Raw genomic sequence first — 17,854 nt, 5'->3', positions numbered from 1 at the left:
TTCATCTCCTCATGGGCAGCTCATCTCTTGAGAGCACCACACAGTCTTGTAAGCAGATACTCACACCATTTGAGCTCACCCCCATAACAGCAGGAAACGATTCTGCATTCCAGTGGGCCTACAAAGATCAAGCACACACAGTCAAGGGTATTATACTTTTGTGTTTCTTATGTTTACTGACTGGGTCATAAAAATGAATCATTTCATTTCAATTTGAAGGTGGGGATTTGAAGAAGAGTATATTACTTTGGTCCAATAAACAATGAGATTAGACAGTATTCATCTCTTTATGAGTAGTTCATCTTTCCAGATCTACAAAAAGACGGGAATGGTGAGCCAACATCAAGAAATTCTCAAGGTGAGAGTGAGGATAAATCCCTATCCCAGGAGAGGACAAGTCACCAGAGGTTTTGTACCTGGGAAAAGGTCTATAAACATCTCCTGTGTGGGAAAACCTACTTTCAGGGCTCTTCCTTCCCTTGCACAGCAGTCTCCAGACTGGAAAAAGCCACAAGTATCGTGACTGTGTAAAAAGCTCTAGCTGAACTACTTACCTTGTTCGGCATCAGACAATCCAAACAGGAGAGAAGCCTCACTAGTGCCCTGAGTATGGAAAGCCTTTAGTGAGTGTGCTGACCTCAATGCTCACATAGGAACTCACACAGGGGAGAGACCCTCCCAGCGTGGAGAATGTGGGAAAAGCTGCAACCAGGGTTCCAGTCTCACTGGCCCCTAGAGGACCCACACAGCTGAGAAACCCCATTAGGGTACTATATGTGGAAAGAGGTTCAGTAACAGTTCCGCGTTCAGTGCCCACCGACAGGGCCACACTATGAGATCCCATACAAGTGTATGGAGTATGGGAAAAGCTTCACCGATAGCACTCACTTCAGTGCTAGCAGAGAACCCACACTGGGGAAAAGTCTTACAAGTGCTCCCAGTGTGAGAAAAGCTACACAAAGAACTGCACTCACCCGCCATCAATAAAATCCTATAAAATAGACATTCACTTCACAGGAAGACAGCTGTTGTAATTGTGTAGGAAATCTAAAAGCTCAACTTCTTTAGGCCAACATGTACTTCTTAGAGCTTCCATTGCTTTGTAGAGATCAATTAGACATTTGACAACTGGAGCTCAAGAACCATGTCCAGGGACAGAAATGAGAATAACAAAGCTAACGCCCTATTAGTTCTGTCCAGGACTCCAGAGCCCTGTCTCACTGTAGACTTAAATGTTGCTTTGAAGGAAAGGTTATTGATTCATAAGTACTCCAAGAAAACCAAGCTCCCTTGTTCCCAACACTTGAGTATGGGTGGCCAATGATCTGAAAAGTGTTTGTAGCCAAGGTCAGAAAATGACACAAGTAACTCTCACACATAGAGGAGAAAGACATTATCCTCATGGAAAGCATATCTAGAAGGTAACAGCCTAGATCGTTTGTGAACATTATCTGACTTCTAGTCCGCCTACTGTTATATTCAGAGCAAAAGGTTAGTATTGTTTGTAATCCAGCTAGCACCAAATAGAGGATGGAGAGGATGGATGGGTTAAACCATTGGGTACATTTTATAAACATTATTATTTCTAATGAAAATAAAGATGATTTTGCTTCTACTTCCTTGCCCTTTGTTTATAGTTTCCTCTATTGTTGCTGTTGTTGGGTGCCATCGACTTGATTCTGACTTACAGGGACCCTGTGTGAGGGAGCAGAACTGTCACATAGGGTTTTTTATGCTGTTAATCTTTATGGAAGTTGATTGACAGGCATTTCTCTTGTGGAGCTGCTGGGTATGTTTGAACATGCAACCTTTCGATTAGTCACACGCTTAATCATTGCAACACTTTATGGTCATATAGGAGCCTATAGGGTCCTGAAGAGAATCCAAGTGTAGAATCTACTTTAGAGCAGAGGGAATGTTATATTGTTAGGTACCACTGACTTAGTTCTGACTCACAGTGACCCTATGTTCAACAAACGGAAACATTGCTCAGTCCTGTGTTGGTCCACCTTATTCAGGATCTTCCTCTTTTTTTTTGCTAACGTTCTACTTGACCAAGTAGGCTGTCTTTTTCCTGGGACTGATCCCTCCTGATAACAGCTCCAAAGTAGGAGAGGCAGTCTTGACATCTTCATTTCTAAGGAGTTGTGCTTCTTCCATCACAGATCTGTTAGTTCTTCGGGCAGTTTGTGTGGTACATTCAGTATTCTTCATCAACACCGTAATTCAAAGATATTGAATTTCTTAGGTCTTTTTTATTGTTCAACATATTAGGACTTATTTATTGTTCAGCATTCATGAGCATATTGAGCAGTTAAAATACCATGATTTGAGTTAGCTTTACCTTAGTCCTAAAAGTGACATCTTTGCTTTCTAACACTTTAAAGAAGTATTTTGTAAATGTGTCCAATGCAATGAATCATTTCATTTCTTGACTACTGCTTCCATGTTGTTTATTGGTCCAGTTATAATGAGTTTGATCTCCTTTATGTTGAGGTGTGACCCATCGTGTAGTCTTTGGTATTCATCAGTAAGTGCTGCAAGTCTTCTTTCCTTTCAGAAAGCAAGGCTGTTGTGTCATCTGCATATCAAAGGTTGTAATGAGTCTTCCTCCAATCTCTATGCTGCATCCTTAATATACTCCAAATTGGATTATTTGCTCAGCACACAGAGTAAGTATGGTGAAAGAATACAACCCTGACATACATCACACATATCTCTGTCCTGGTCTTTGATCTATGTATAGGTTCCTCATGAGCACATTGAATTATTCAAGACTTCCCATCTTCAGAATGTTATTCATAATTTATTATCATCCACATAGTCAAATGCCTTTGCATAGTAATAAACCACAGGAAAATATGTTTAAGGATTCAACCATTTTGGGAAGTAGCATATGATCAAGAACCAATAGTACTGAAGGAAGAAGTTCAGGCTACACTGAATGCACTGGCATGTAAAACAAAGTTCCAAGAATTCATGGACTATCATTTGAGATGGGGGTGCTCACTCACCTATGCCAAGAAATTTGAAGAGAGCTACCTGGCCAACTGACTGGAAGAAATCCATATTTGTGCCTATTCTAAATAAAGATGATACAACACAATGTGGAGATTATTTAACAGTATCATGAATATTACACACAAGTATTTTGCTGAAAAGAGTTTAAAAATGGTTCCAGCAGTACATAAACAGGCAACTGCCATAAATTCAAGCTACATTCAGAAGAGGGCATGGAATGAGAGATCATTGCTGATATCAGGTGGATCTTGGCTGAAAGCAGAGAAGACTAGAAAGATGTTTACCTATGTTTTATTGAGTATATAAAATCCTGAGATATTTATATCTATATCCTATATCATTTAACATTTTAGAGACTAGGATTTACAGCATATAATTACATCAGATCACAAAATGGAAGATGATTCATAGTACTGAGAAGTATGGACTAGTCAGGTTAACACACACTTTTGGGGGATACACCTCAATCCACAACACTTCCTACTCACTCATTGCCTTAGTTTCCCAGGTCTGCACTGCAAATGGTACACCAAGCCTACTCCTTGCTTTCCAGATGCCACTCCCTTACTACTTTTTTATTCTAGGTTTCTTAAGCTGTAGTGGTTATAATGCCGTCGAGTGGGTTCCGACTCACATTGACCCTGCATAGGGTTTCCTAGGAGCGCCTGGTGAGTTTGAGCCGTAGACCTTGCAGTCCAGTGCATTACCCACAGCGCCTCTCCTGGATTCCTAGGACACCTAGCCTTATCCCACCTAAAATTAGAGCTCGTTTCTGACAAGAGCAAGAAACACACTGTAATATTTTGTTTTATATGAAATCAGCTTGCCACTAGCTTGGGAGCTGAGGGAAAGGAGCATGTCTGCGGGGTCTTCGTGGCTCCGGCGCCCAGAACAAGGATGTTTGTTGTTAAGTGCCGTCGAGTTGGTTTCCACCCATAGCGACCCTGAACAGGGTTTCCGAGGCTGTAAATCTTTACGGGAGCAGATCGCCTCATCTTTCTCCCGCGGAGCGGCTGGTAGTTTCGAACTGCTTACTTTGCGGTTCGCAGCCCAATTCGTAACCACTACGCTACCAGAGCTCCTAGCACAAGGATGGGCGGATGCAAAGGGTCTCAGTGAAGCAAAACGTTTGAATTCAGCTGCTCCAGAACAGGCCTGGGGGTCTTTCAGAGCAGTCTTCCCCGGGGATCAGTCCTCACACTTGCCCAAACGAAGGGTGGAGGCCCTTGTCCACCGCCACTCGAGTTTTTGCCTTCCGGAAGCCCAGGTCGCGAGTGCACCCCTTAACCTCGCGAGTGCACCCCTTAACCGCACTCCTCCTCAGGAAGAACTCAGCACACTCCCGCTCAGGCCAGCCTCCTGCGCCATCTCCCACACCGGAAGCTGTCGCGGGGCACACTGGGACGACGTGATACTCATACGCATGCGCAAGGCCTAAATCCCAAATAACTACCAAACCGACCAGTCTCAGGCCAACAAACTCTGCACTGGAGCACCGCCTACTCCACTTGGTTTCCGCCTTCTGTTAACAGACAGCACTTGTCGCCAATGAAAAGACAGGATCTTCCTTGTGTCCCTGCCTAGGGCCAATCATAATGTCTGCGAACCCAGAGCCCCAGATCCTGGTGTTGTTAATCCCTAAACTCTGTCTTGCTCCAGGTGCTCTTTGGAAACCCCGTAAAGGATGTCTATGCATCGGAAACTACTGGACAGCACTTACCAACAACAAACCCTGGCCCCGTGGAGGTTTGCTGTGGCGTGTAGGATAATGCGCTGCACTGAAACGTTGGCGGTTCAAACCCACCAGCCGCTCCTTGGAAACCCTATACACGTAGGGTCGCTATGAGTTGGAACCGACTCCATGGCACTTAACAACAACAAACTGGAGCTCCATAAGACAACACTGGACTGCGAATCATAGGGTCTGCGTTTGAGCCCGCCAGCAGTACCCCGGGCCAAAGAAAGCTACAAAATCCCTATGAATGGGACCAGACCTCATGGTATTTAACAACAGAACACTGGCCAATCTCGTGTCATACAGTCGATATAGTGACAATAAGAGAGCACGTTACATAACTCATTTTGTCCTCACAATCCTAGGAAGTCAAAGTTGTTAATAGCCGTGGAATTGCCTCCAGTTGAGGATGGTCCAGGAATCCAAAAAAGATGAATTCCTGACCCGGGGTAGTGTTAGCAAAGCAGCCTTATATTGGTCTGTGTGCTTTGTTTTGTTTGTCACTTTCAGAATTTCTAACAACAAACATGGTTTCTAACAACAAACATGGTTTCTTCTGGAACCCTAGAAATACAACTTCAAACACATTAATAATGAGCTTGTCCTCTATTTACTTTTCCCACAAATTTTTGACTTTGTCTCATGCTCACCATTGAGAATGGATCATGTGTGTGGATAATGTTATATTTGGTTCCCACAATGTGCTCACTTCTCAATGATGGCCAATTATTATATTTTGTTCTTCCTATAGCTTCCTGTGTCTCAACATTCCTTTAACTCAAAGTTAGATTTAAAATGTTTCCATGGGGAAGTTCAAAACTCCAAAATATTTCAAGAATGCATATCTATTTTTTTCTAGTTTTGCCCAACTTACATCTCAGCTTTAATGAATTGACTAGAAGAGATGATTGTTCAATCTTCTTTGGTAGTTACAGTTTTAGTAAATCAATCAACTGGCATTCTGGTTTATATATCGCCCTTTAGGAAATTAACTATTGTGGGTTTACTTCATAAGTATTTTTGACTACTATGAGGGTATTGATCAATGAAGTTTTTGAGCTTCTAAGAATCAGGACGTTGATGAATTCTCCAAGATAATCTCACCAATTGGCTAGTCCTGGAACTATATCCCAGGATTGCTGGATTCGAAACTGAGAAAATAAGAGAGGGCTTTGATTTGCAACTGGAAAAACAACTTCCAATCAGGACACTATAATCAGATGTCTTTGGAGGCCTCTGTGCAAATGTTAAAAAGGAGGACATCTATTGTTGTGTCACTATTCTCCAAGGGACAGAATGAGCCCAAACTGGCAAACATGGAAATGGTCCATGTGACAAATTTAGTTCCTTCCATGAGAAAGGGAGACTCCTGAGGCTTGTTAATTCACTAAGCATTTATTGAACATCTACTGTATACAAAGCATTTATTTGGTTGTTAGTTGGAAAACAAAGTTGAAGACCATTTTGAAACTAGCCCTGTTGTTGTTGTTAAGTGCCATTAAATTGATTCTGACTCATAGAAACTCCGTATAGAGTTTACAAGAAGCATCTGGTGTGCTTAAACTGTTGGATCTTGTGATTAGCAGTCCAGTACTTATCCTATAGTTCCACATCAGGAATAGTTTTAGAAACTAGTCTTTGTTGTTGTTGTTTTATGCCATCAAGTCAGTTCCAACATAGAGCAATCCTTTGTAGGGTTTCTGAGAGCAGCTGGTGAGTTTCAACTGCTGATCTTGCAGTTACCAGTCCAAAGTTTATCCCATTGTGCCACACCTTTTCTTTCTTAATATTGTTGCCAAATAATGTTCTGATTTTAATGTAACTGCCCTGTCTTAGTATATAGTATGTGAAATATGATGTGTTGGATTCCTTTGGCAATCCTAGTAATATAAAGTTTTAAAAAATCACAAATTGGCATTCTAATTCTAATACCTGGGTTCCTTAAGGTGATGCAGAGAGCTGAACTGCTTACTGAATTCCAGGAACTGTGGGGCTAAAAGGCTAGATATTGGATCAGAGAACATACTATGTGGAGAGAAGATCTTTCTTGGGCTCTTCACCTTGTTTAAAGAATCTCAGAGAATTCTATCATCTACTAACCAAATTGATGTTCTTATTGTTAAGCGCTGTTGAGTCGGTTCCAACTCATAGTAACTCTGTACAGGGTTTCCAAGGAGCAGCTGGTGGGTTTGAACTGCTGACCTTGTGGACAGTCCAGTGCTGATCCTATGGTGCTACAGCAGAAGTCTAGACTAGCATACTCAGTACTGGGTCAAATCTAATGAGTGGGAGTTTTACATGGGATGATTCAAATAAAACTGTAGCGAGAGGTGATCTTTGGCCAGAATTGAAAGGCAAATGACTTTTTCCTACCTTTTCTCATTAAACATTAGATGAGACAGAAGGGAAATGAGATGTAGACATAAGAGAAAGAGAGACGACAGAAGGCTATATGGATGAAAATTATGGGCAGATAGATGAACTATTGAGAAGAAGACACAGAGATGAACAAGGACAATGGCTGCATAGGTCTCTGGGGACAATAATGAACTCTTTAGGTCTTCACACGCTGTTGATAACACCTGCCTTGACTTTATATGGGGTACTGCAAGCAGAGATGCTTTCTTTAGAAAAGCACAGAATTCTCCAGAACTATAAGATGTAACAGACAACATGTGGACTATAGAGACAGAGACAGTGAGATAGGTCTGTACTAGGTCAGTAGCCTCTGAACCTTGGACATACATGTCTACTCCATTATATGGAAACCACAGTAGGCATGTTGGTAAATAAAATGTATTGTTGTTGTTATGTGCTATCGAGTCAGTTCTGACTCATAAGATATCTGAAGAGCAGCTGTTGGATTTGAACTGTCAACCTTGTGGTTCAAACAGACCTTGAATTCCAGTGCTTATCCTACAGCACTACACCAGCAGGACTCCTAAATAAATACAGGCTATTGCAAATAACACAAACCATGTCCCAGTCATTGGGAACATGCCTTGGTTTCACTGAGACGGTGTTACTGGGGCTAGTACTTGTCTTGTTCACCTAGCCTTAAAGATAATGATAAAAAGTATGCTGAGATGGACATGCAATAGATGACGGAGGTGTTTTCTCTCAGCCCACTTCCCTTCCTTTCCACAGCAGCCTTTTCAGTGTCCCCTTCACCTCTTTGTTCCTCAGCGTATAGATAAGAGGATTCACCATGGGTGTGATCACGGAGTAGAAAAGAGAAATAAATTTATCCTGGTTCTGGTTGCTGGTTTTCGCTGGAATGAGATACCCATAGATACCCGAGCCATAGAAGAGCAACACCACAACCAGATGAGAGAAACACGTGTTAAAGGCCTTTCGCCTTCCCTTCGCTGAGCTGATCTTCAATACTGCCTGAACAATGAAGCAGTAGGAGACCAGGATGATGCTCAGAGGCACAGCAGTGAAGAAAGCACAGATAATGTTGAGCAAAGCCTGGTTGAGAGTAGTGTCTCCACAGGCCAACTTGATCATGGCGGGCACCTCACACAGGAAGTTGTCTATCATCCGGTGCCCACACAATGGTAGCTGCAGAGTGACAGTTGATTGGATTATAGAGTTGCCCAAGCCACACAACCAGGCAATGGAAGCCAGCAGCCAGCAGATCCGAGGGTTCATGATGGTGGTGTAGTGCAGGGGTTTGCAAACTGCCACATAGCGGTCAAATGACATCACCATAAGCAGGATGCACTCGGTAGCCCCTAGCCAAAAGAAGACATAGAGTTGGGCCATACAGCCGCCATAGGTAATGCTCTTGTCTGGGCCCCATAAATTGAACAGCATTTGGGGCACTGTGCTGGTAGTATAGGCAAGATCCAGGGAGGAGAGGTTGCTGAGGAAGAAGTACATGGGTGTGTGGAGCCGCGGATCTAGGCGGGAAAGCAGGATGATGGTTGAATTCCCAACTATGGTCATCAAGTAAGAGATGAGCATGACAACAAAAAAAATCATCTCCAGCTGGGGGTGGTCAGACAAACCCATCAGGATGAAGCCCTCTGTAGAGATATTGTTGGCCTCTTCCATCACTGGATGTCTTCAGTGTCTTGAGAAATCTGTGCTGGAAAAACTGCTGGGAGAAAAGCAAGTGGAGAAGCTGTTGGGTTAGGTGGAGCTCCATCCAGGAAGATCTCCTAGGTCTCGGGGCTTTAGAGTGAAGTGCCAGTTTAAGTGTTGTGATTGCAAACTTTCATTGCAGTTACCAACCACGGTCATCTCACAGGGAATAGAAACTTTCCTTTACCAGAATGGCAGACATGAACTGTCGCAGAAATGAAGGAAGACAGAACAGAAAATTAAAGCTGTTCTGTTCAGTACAACAGATCTGAGGGAGTGGACCATCAAAATTACATGTGAATAATCTCAATATAAGGAGCTCTGGTAGTGTAGGGCTTACAAATTTGGCTGCTAACCTGAAGGTCAAGAGTTTGAAACTACCAGCCATTCCGTGGAAGAAAAATGAGGCTTTCTGGTCCTGAAAAATTTACAGCCTTGGAAAGTCTATACAGGGGTGGAACTGATTCCAAGGCACACCACCACCACCACCATTCTCAATATAAATATCCCCTAATCCAAGGCTTGATCTGCTTAGGGAATGTGGAAGTAAACACACTGTATTTAAAAAAGCTCCCTGGGAGCTTCTGATAAATCTTCTCCCTTCCCTTCTGAATTCTTCCACATCCAGTTTAAAATGCTGATCAAGAATGATGAAGTCTGAGAAAAACACAAGTCTACAGAGACATAAAAACAATGGAAGGAGTAAACAAGGACTTATTCACCAAATATAGTAGAATGTGTGAGCTAAGAGGAGATAAAACTAGAATGAATAAAACTGGGACAAAAGATCAAGGAAGTTTAGTTACAACAGAGTAAAAATACAAAAAAAGGGGTTAAGAATGTTATGTTGTTGTTAAGATCGTCAAGTGAGTTCTGACTCATAGTGAGCCAGTATAAGGTTTCCAAGGGGAAGCTGGTAGATTTGAACGGACTCTACAGCACTTAACAACAATACCTTAAGCAGAGGTGATTACTTATTTTTTTATTTAGGACTTCAGGGAGTTCAGGAACCTTCTGTTCTGAAGTTTTCCTGATATCACTTATGACCTCGTGTTAGTTGAATTTCTTAGGAGACAGAGGTGGCAGTCTGCTTCCATAGATTTACAGCCTATGAGGTTCTATAGGGATGCCAAGGGAGTGGATGGAGAGAGAGAAGAGAGAGACAGACAGACACTGCCTGTCTTCATTTAGAGTTGTTGGGTTTCTGGATGGCGGTGCTTTGTGGCTGCTGAGTGGTGCTACAAGCTCAGAACTTCTCAAGTTTTCAACGCTGTGGCCTTTCTGAAGCAGACACCAGGTTTGTCTTTCTAGGTACCTCAGGGTGTGTGTGAAGCACCAATTTTTTCCCTAATAGTTGAGTACTTTGTGACATTCAAGAATAGGAACTTATCAAATAGAAAAACTGAAGGCATGGCAGTATGATATATTAATTCACAATTGTAGTACAAAAACCCAACAGTAAAAACTCAGAATGGAAAATGCTGACATGCTTAGTTATTCCAGGATTAGATATCAAGGTGACATCTGTTCACCAGTTGAAGGTGATCTGCAGTGGGTGTTCCAAAGGGAAAAACAGAGAAAGGAGGAGTCTATGTAAAGGCCCTGAAATAAGTTGTCTGCTATGCACTGCCTGCTGCAGCTCTTCCGTATTGTAGGGCCTTGCTACGTTTGCTGACACTGAAAAAGAATATGGAATCGGAGGTACAACAATCAGTATCACCCGGAGCAACAGAGGAAGAGAGAGAGTCAGGAATAGGAGGAAATTGAATCAGGACTAATTGTCCCCATGAACAACTCCCTACTTTGTCATGAGACCAGGACTGGATGGTGCCTGGCTATCACTACTAGACATTTTGATCAAAGGTTCCATAAAAAGAATCCTGATCAAAAGGGGGGAAATGCATAATAGAATTTCACATTATCATGGACTTTAGAACCAGGCAGAGTGGATGAAGCCCTAAAACTATTGACCTAAGATTGTTATTATATTTTTAAAGGTTTTATTGTGAACTGAGTGATAGTTTTCATGGGAGAGCATCGGCTTGACACTATCATTTCGTTGTAATGATTATAATCTCCTTCATGCATCATCACTGAACAGTATTTGCTTCCATTCGCTTTTCTTTTGGAGGCGGGGGATGTACACAGAACACAGGAATATATGATAATTTTGTTGGAGACCACCTGAGAACTAGCCATGAGGAAGGGAGTAACATCTGGACAATGGCACACCGCTAGTGACTCATGACAAGCGTAATATGTCAGCACACTGATACCGAACGCAATGCCCAGATGTGATGACTCAGCCTCAATGTGGCGCTCTTGGGTTAATGAAAAGCTAAATAATGGATCTGTTTTTGAGGATGTATACCAGGAATGTTCCTGGCCTAAAAAAATCCAATAGTCTTCAATGTCTTTTTGATGTATGCTTTCCTGGGAGGTTTCATGGAATGCAGAGGCGAATAAATACTAACACATGCTTAATCTCAGGGCTTTTGATCCTAGAGATCATGAGTCCTGCTGTCTCTCTTAAACTGTAATTTGTGTCTGTTTTATTTCTAAAGCTGCGTTGTCTCCTTCGGACCCTTGTTGCATGAGGTGGCTTGCACAAATTTAAACAAAGGGCACATTCTGCAAGCCTGCCTCCTGGCTGCCAGCACTCAGTTCCTCTCTTTCCATGAGTCCAGAGTCCTCAGCTACTCCCTCTCTCCATGTCCTCATCTCTGCCTCCATCTCTGGTGTCACTGCTTCTCTGAATAGGGTCCCATACTCCGTTAGTGTTCTTCTCTCTTGATGGTCCTAGGGTCCTCTGTTTCTGTACTGTAAGATTAACTTACTTCCCAGTCTTTGTTACAAAACTTCTACCTTTACAGTTGTGACAGTCGCAGTTAGTCATGATAACCAGTTCTCACTATTGATTCATAATAATCTTATCCCATCTCTTTTCACTAGATCCGCCTAGACAAGGTAAAAACTATTCAGTGGGAACTCTACCTTCCTCCACACACTCTTAAACTAAATTCCCTCTTGAAAACTTGTAAGCCAGTCACATCATGCCTTTATTGCCCCCTTATTTTAGGTAGCCAATGCCTAAGCTGCCCATCCCTATCTACCATGTATACAGAGATAAGATTGATGTGAAGACTCCTTCCCTCTCAGTTGGTATTTTCAGCTACTACATCCATAAGTATAGGTCAAGTTCATCAAATCGTAGAGATTCACAGTCGTTTCCTTTATTAAAAATAATATATTTTTTAAATCTTCCTCTAGTTGAGTTCCGATTATCAAGACATCAAGCTAGGTCAAAGGGGTATTACTATCTGAAAGTTTGGGCATTCTTGTGCTGAGATTATTTTTAAACCTTCAAAAAATATCTTTGAGCAAGTTCCTTCAAAGAGTCATCGAGACCTCCAGCTTCCACAGTGCTTAATAGACCCAAGTACTGACCACCCTCATCACAGTCAGCCACTTCCAGTCAGTCCTCCACCACCTCACCCTGGAGATATACACCTGTCCATGTCTTATGACTTCCACTGTGATAATGTGGCTTTGAACAATTTGCCAAATGTTTACTGCACCAGTCTCATGAGACGAGGGAAGATGCTGAGAAACTGAAGAAGTTGCAGAACCAGCAAGGTGGCCGAATCTTCCTTCAGGATATCAAGAAACCAGATCGAGATGACTGGGAGAGTGGACAGAATGCGATGGAGGATGTGTTACACTTGGAAAAAAGTGTTACTCAGTCACCACTGGAACTGCACAAACTGGCCACTGATGAGAACGACCCCCATTTCTGTGACTTCATTGAGACACTTTACCTGAGTGAGCAGGTGAGATCCAGGAAAGAACTGGGTAACTACATACCAACTTGCACAAGATGAGAGCCCGAGATTCTGTCTTGGTGGAGTATCTCTTTAACAAGAACATCCTGGGAGACAGCAATGGAGAGAAACAAGCTTGAGCCTGGCTTCCCCATGGCGACAGGTGTGACTTCCTGGGTCACCAAGGCAGGACACGCCTGTAGGATTTACCTCTACCTTTTCTACAAAATGTACCAAACCATCCACTTACATTCTGTCATTTATACCATTCCTTCTGATAAAGCAATTTGATACTCCTCCCACCAAAATAAAAAAACACACAAATGAAAATGAAAACACAAAAAACCCCTGAGGCTTACTGGTCAGAAAGAGACTGGAGGAACTCAAGAGTACAACCCATGACCACTCTTCACTTCTGAAATCCAGCTCACCCTCGTGGCCCAATTTTCAGTAGATAGATATATGGGAGCTGGGAGTTGGAGGGACAACACTAGTAAGGTCTGCTCACCACAGAATGGTCAGTCATTCAAAATCCAAAGGGCAACATTCACCCAGGACAGAATAAGGGAAGGGAAGGCGGTAAGAATGGAAACAGGAACCAATGGGAGGAAGTGTGATAGATGTTGTTACATGGAGGGGACTGCAATCATTCAGATGCAACAAAGTATGTGATTGGTTGGATGTAAAACTGATGATCTTATCTGTTAACCTTCACTCAATTCACAATAAAAACTTAAAAAAAGAAAAATATCCCCAGAAATCTCCTCAAAACAGAACAGTAATATACCTTAATTAATAATAATAAAAGCTCTGCTGTGAGCATTATGCCCTTGTAAGAATGATCTAGAAGGAATCACAATGATAACAGCAAGTGGAAAGATGAGCTGGGACCCTCAGGAGCAGTGAAGTGATGCTAATAAGGGAGGGTGAGAATGAGTGCACGACTCCGACAGTGTCATTAGTCACTAGACTGTACACATGGAAATGACTGACTTGATGTATGTTCTGCTGTATATATTCTCACTTGCTGTTGTAAAGTGTTGTGGAGTCATTTCTGACTCATAGCAAGCCCATGTCAAAACTGCTGAATTAGTGGGTGTTTTGAGTATATATATTATTTTTAAACAGCAACACTAAAAAAGGATAAGGAGACAAGAGATTTTTAGGAAGAAGTAGAAGAAAACCCATCCTATGGAGAATAATGGAAGCCTTAGGCTAACCTGAAAATAAGTGATTCAAGGGAGGGTTTCCTGCTTTACTATTATGTTTGTTGTTGTTGTTGTTAAGTGATGTAGAGTTGGTTCTGACTCATAGTGATCCCATATAGGATTTCGAAGGAAAGGCTAGTGAGTTTGAACAGCCAACCTTGCAGTTCAAACTGATCTTGTGATCCAGTGCTTATCCAACACTATTAGGATTATTATTAGTACTATTATTATAAGCCTTAAAATGCTTTTTACTGCTGAAGATCAAAGACCACAGCATTCAGTATGAGTTGCACTTCAATGTAAAGAAAACAGAAATCCTCACCACTTGGCCAATAAATACCATCCTGATAAATGGAGAGAAGATTGAAGTCAAAGACTTCATTTTGCTTGCATTGACTATCAACACTCATGGAAGCAGCAGTCAGGAAATCAAATGACATATTGCATTAGGCCAATCTGTTACACAAGACCTCTTCAGAGTGTTCAAGAGCAAAGATGACAATTTGGAGACTACAGTAAGCCTGACCCAAGCCATGGTGTTTTCAGTGGCCTCATATGCCTGCGAAAAGGAGCTCTGGTGGCGTAGTGGTTACGAATTGGGCTGCTAACCTCAAGGTCAGCAGTTCAAAACTACCAGCGGTTCCGCAGGAGAAAGATGAGGCTTTCTGCTCCCGTAAAGATTTACAGCCTTGGAAACCCTGTGCAGGGTCACTATGAGTCGGAACCGACTCCACAGTACTTAACAACAACAACAACAACTATATGCCTGTGAAAGCTGGACAATGAATAAGGAAAACCATAGAAGAATTGATGCATTTGAGTTATGGTGTTAGAGAAGAATATTGAAAGTATCATGGACTGCCAGAAGAACAAACAAATCTGTTGAAAAAAGTACAGATAAAATGTTCCTTAGAAGGCAGGATTGTGAGATTTCAACTCTCATACTTCGGACATATTAGTAGGGGGGGCCAATCTCTGGAGAAGGACATCATGCTAGGTAAAGTGGACGGTCTGCCAAAAAGAGGAAGAGCTCAAATGAGACACAGTGACAGCAGCAATGGGCTCAAGAGTAACAGTGACTGTGAGGATGGCTTCATCCTGCTTTGCACAGGGTCCCTATGAGTCGGAACCAATTGAATGGCAATTTACAACAGCAACCAATTATGACATTAAGATGGAATGTTAAAGATGAGGACTTGCTGAACAGGTGTCCTCCTTGGCTGTGAAAAGCAGTACTGTGCTTAAAATAGGAGAACTTGTGAGGGGACATTTTCAGCTTACAAGATGAAAACACACAGGGACATTTTTTAGTAGGAGAAAAACAAGGGCTGGTTCAGAGACATACCTGTGTGGAGTACAGGGCTGGACTCAAAGCTGCATCAATCCTTTCTGGTTTGAGATCCCATTCCCAGGACAGGCCGTGCCCACAAAAACATTCCTTTCACAGGAAGGATGTGCTAACCTTCCTCCTGGACCATTCTAGAGATGGTTTTCTTTTGTTGTTTTTACTGCCTCCCAAATTTCATTTTGAACGACATGACATGCATCTATTTCTGAATAAAGCTTGTCTCTAAGAAACAGTTTAAACAAAGCAAACAGCAGCCCTGAGCCATGGAGTCCATTCGGACTCACAGCGATTCTGTAGGACAGAGTGGAACTGCTTCAGAAGCAGCTTTCTCCCATGGAGCAGCTGGGGGATTGGGAACGCTGAACTTCCAGTTAGCAGCCTAATGCTTAACCCGCTGTGCAGGACAGGGGTTAGCACCCTGACTTCTACAATTCAGTTCCATTTATTACATTCCTCCACTGTGCAACCTCCTCATCTTCCTTTTCTAATCGCTCCTCGTCCATTAGCATAAACTCACTTCCCCCTAAGCAAAAGCCACCCCCTTCCTCCTCCACCCCTGGTCCCCACTAATAATTGTTGGGCTCTATATAGTTGCTTGGTTCACTTCCAGAACATCATATGCTAGAGGTGACTTTTGTTGAAGAGTTCTAACATTGTTGTTTTAAAACTCCCCTTTGTAGTTGATCGATTTTTAAAGTTTTCCTTCCTGTGTCTTCTCTACATTGTGGGGAAAGCCATAACTATCTCTAGAAATGGACCAAGGACTCTAGTAATTTAAAGATGACCTGCAACCTTTCTTGCAGAATCCAAGCCCAGTTCCTTGAAAGGCCACTGAACACGCATCCCTGTCTCTCTCCTTTCCCTTCTTCCTTCCCTCTTGGCCTCTCTCTCCCTGGATCCTCCAGTAATAAAAGTCAACAAACTATTTGTATAAACATACCTCTCTGACTTCAGGGTTTGTCCTCAATCCATCTGAGGTCCTGGTGATCCTACAAGTGGAAGTCATAAGGTTTTAATTCCAGGGCTGGTCCTGGTCCTCTGAGGAGTGCTGGTTGGCCGTGGTAGCCTGGCTCACTCTGGCTAATTCTACACAGTCCAAGGGGCCTCTGTGACCCCCACAGGCAATTAGTGCAGCGTGAGTCTGGTGAGAAGACAGGAACAACATTGTCCCTGAAGAATGGACTCAGTCTGACGTTGGACTCCCTCCCTGAACACAGACTAATAATTGAAGTAATAATAAGTGCTTTTATGAATTGTTAACAATTAGATCATTTTCTTCTTATTTCTTTATGATTTGTACTATAAATGTTTATTTTATGGTGTGCATGTGTACAGCACATAGGGCAGGTGACCCGATCCTCACTCAGTGGATCTGAACTGACAATCTTGTGGTTGGCAATGTGGTGCTTAATCCCTGGCATCACCAGGGATCCTTATCCTGTGCCTAAGAAGCTAGTACTTTTTTTTTTTTTTAAGTTTTTACTGTTAATTATGTGGTAGTTTACTTCGGAGAACACCAGCTTTATATTCACCTGATCATACTTCATTTCATTGCAATGATTACAATCCCCTCCATTCGTCATCAGACAACCAAGCCTGTCCCCTGGTTGCCAGCACACAGCCCCTCTCCCTCCTTGAGTCCAGAGTCCCCAGCTGCTCCATCTCTCCATATCATTGTCTCTGCCTCCAATTCTGGCTTCACTGCTTCTCTGGCTAGAGGCCCACACTCGGCTCAAGAAGCTAGTACTTTTGACTCATCATCTGTGAGATGTTATCTTTGAGGATTAAAAGAAATTACTTTTGTATATATATTTTTTGTGTGGAGAGTATCCCATGATCTCTGGACATCACAGAAACCATCTTGGGTGAAAAACAATAACTTACAAAGGATGGTGGGTACATACAAGGTGACTGGTGATTGGGTTAGGTCATGGGATGTCGTAGAAGATAAATAACCCTGATATTGTTGATTTAGAAACCATAACAGTGAATTCCAGAAATAGCAACAGAATGCAAAGTGGTGCAGCTGCTTTGGAAGACAATCTGGCGATGTCTAAGGCTGTTTGGAAGCCACCAGGCTGTCCTCTGATAGCTGAATGGAGAAACCATCAGTGGTGCATCCGAAGATGGAAATTCTTCAGGAATACAAAGAAATGAGCTAGCAAGCTGTGAAAAGGCACCGAGGAAACATAAATGCACGTTGCTAAGTGAACAAAGTCAGTCTGAACCAGCTAAAAACGGTATGATTCCAATGATACGACATCCTGGAAAAGGCAAAACTATCAAGACAGTAAGAGAGGTAAAAAAGGGGGTTTTCCGGGACTAAGGAAGAACGTGAGAGAGATGGACAGGGGACTGCATGGCATTTTAAGGGCAGAGAAACTATTCTGCATGATACTGCTATCTATGGTGGATACATGACATGCATTTGTCAAAACCCACAGCAATGTACAATAGGAAGAGTGAACCCTGCTGTGCAATATGGGTTTTCATTAATAATAAGATGTTAGCATTGGTTCGTCAGTGGTACCAAATGTTACAATACATTATAATTTGTTATAGAATACCTTGTAATAAACGCATCATAAACAACATAGCAGTCCAATGCCCAACCCACTGAGCCACAGGGCTC

The 17,854-nt window shown here is 42.4% G+C and overlaps 1 protein-coding gene across 1 annotated transcript; it reads right to left on the bottom strand.

Moving 5' to 3' along the window:
- Nucleotides 1–7,876: 7,876 nt before the first annotated feature.
- Nucleotides 7,877–8,815, bottom strand: LOC102825457 (olfactory receptor 15-like). Its single transcript, XM_006874869.1, has one exon. It carries the CDS (start codon nucleotides 8,813–8,815, stop codon nucleotides 7,877–7,879), a length of 939 nt encoding a protein of 312 aa, XP_006874931.1.
- Nucleotides 8,816–17,854: the final 9,039 nt, after the last annotated feature.

This window comes from Chrysochloris asiatica, unplaced genomic scaffold, assembly GCF_000296735.1.
Source record: "Chrysochloris asiatica unplaced genomic scaffold, ChrAsi1.0 scaffold00305, whole genome shotgun sequence".
NCBI classification, from domain to species: Eukaryota; Metazoa; Chordata; class Mammalia; order Afrosoricida; family Chrysochloridae; genus Chrysochloris; species Chrysochloris asiatica.
The sequence above is the reverse complement of the archived record's forward strand: the minus strand, read 5'-3'. Positions and strand labels throughout refer to the sequence as shown.

Coding starts and splice junctions, on each gene's coding strand:
- LOC102825457 (XM_006874869.1), bottom strand. CDS start 8,815: ATGGAAGAGGCCAACAATATCTCTACAGAGGGCTTCATCCTGATGGGT.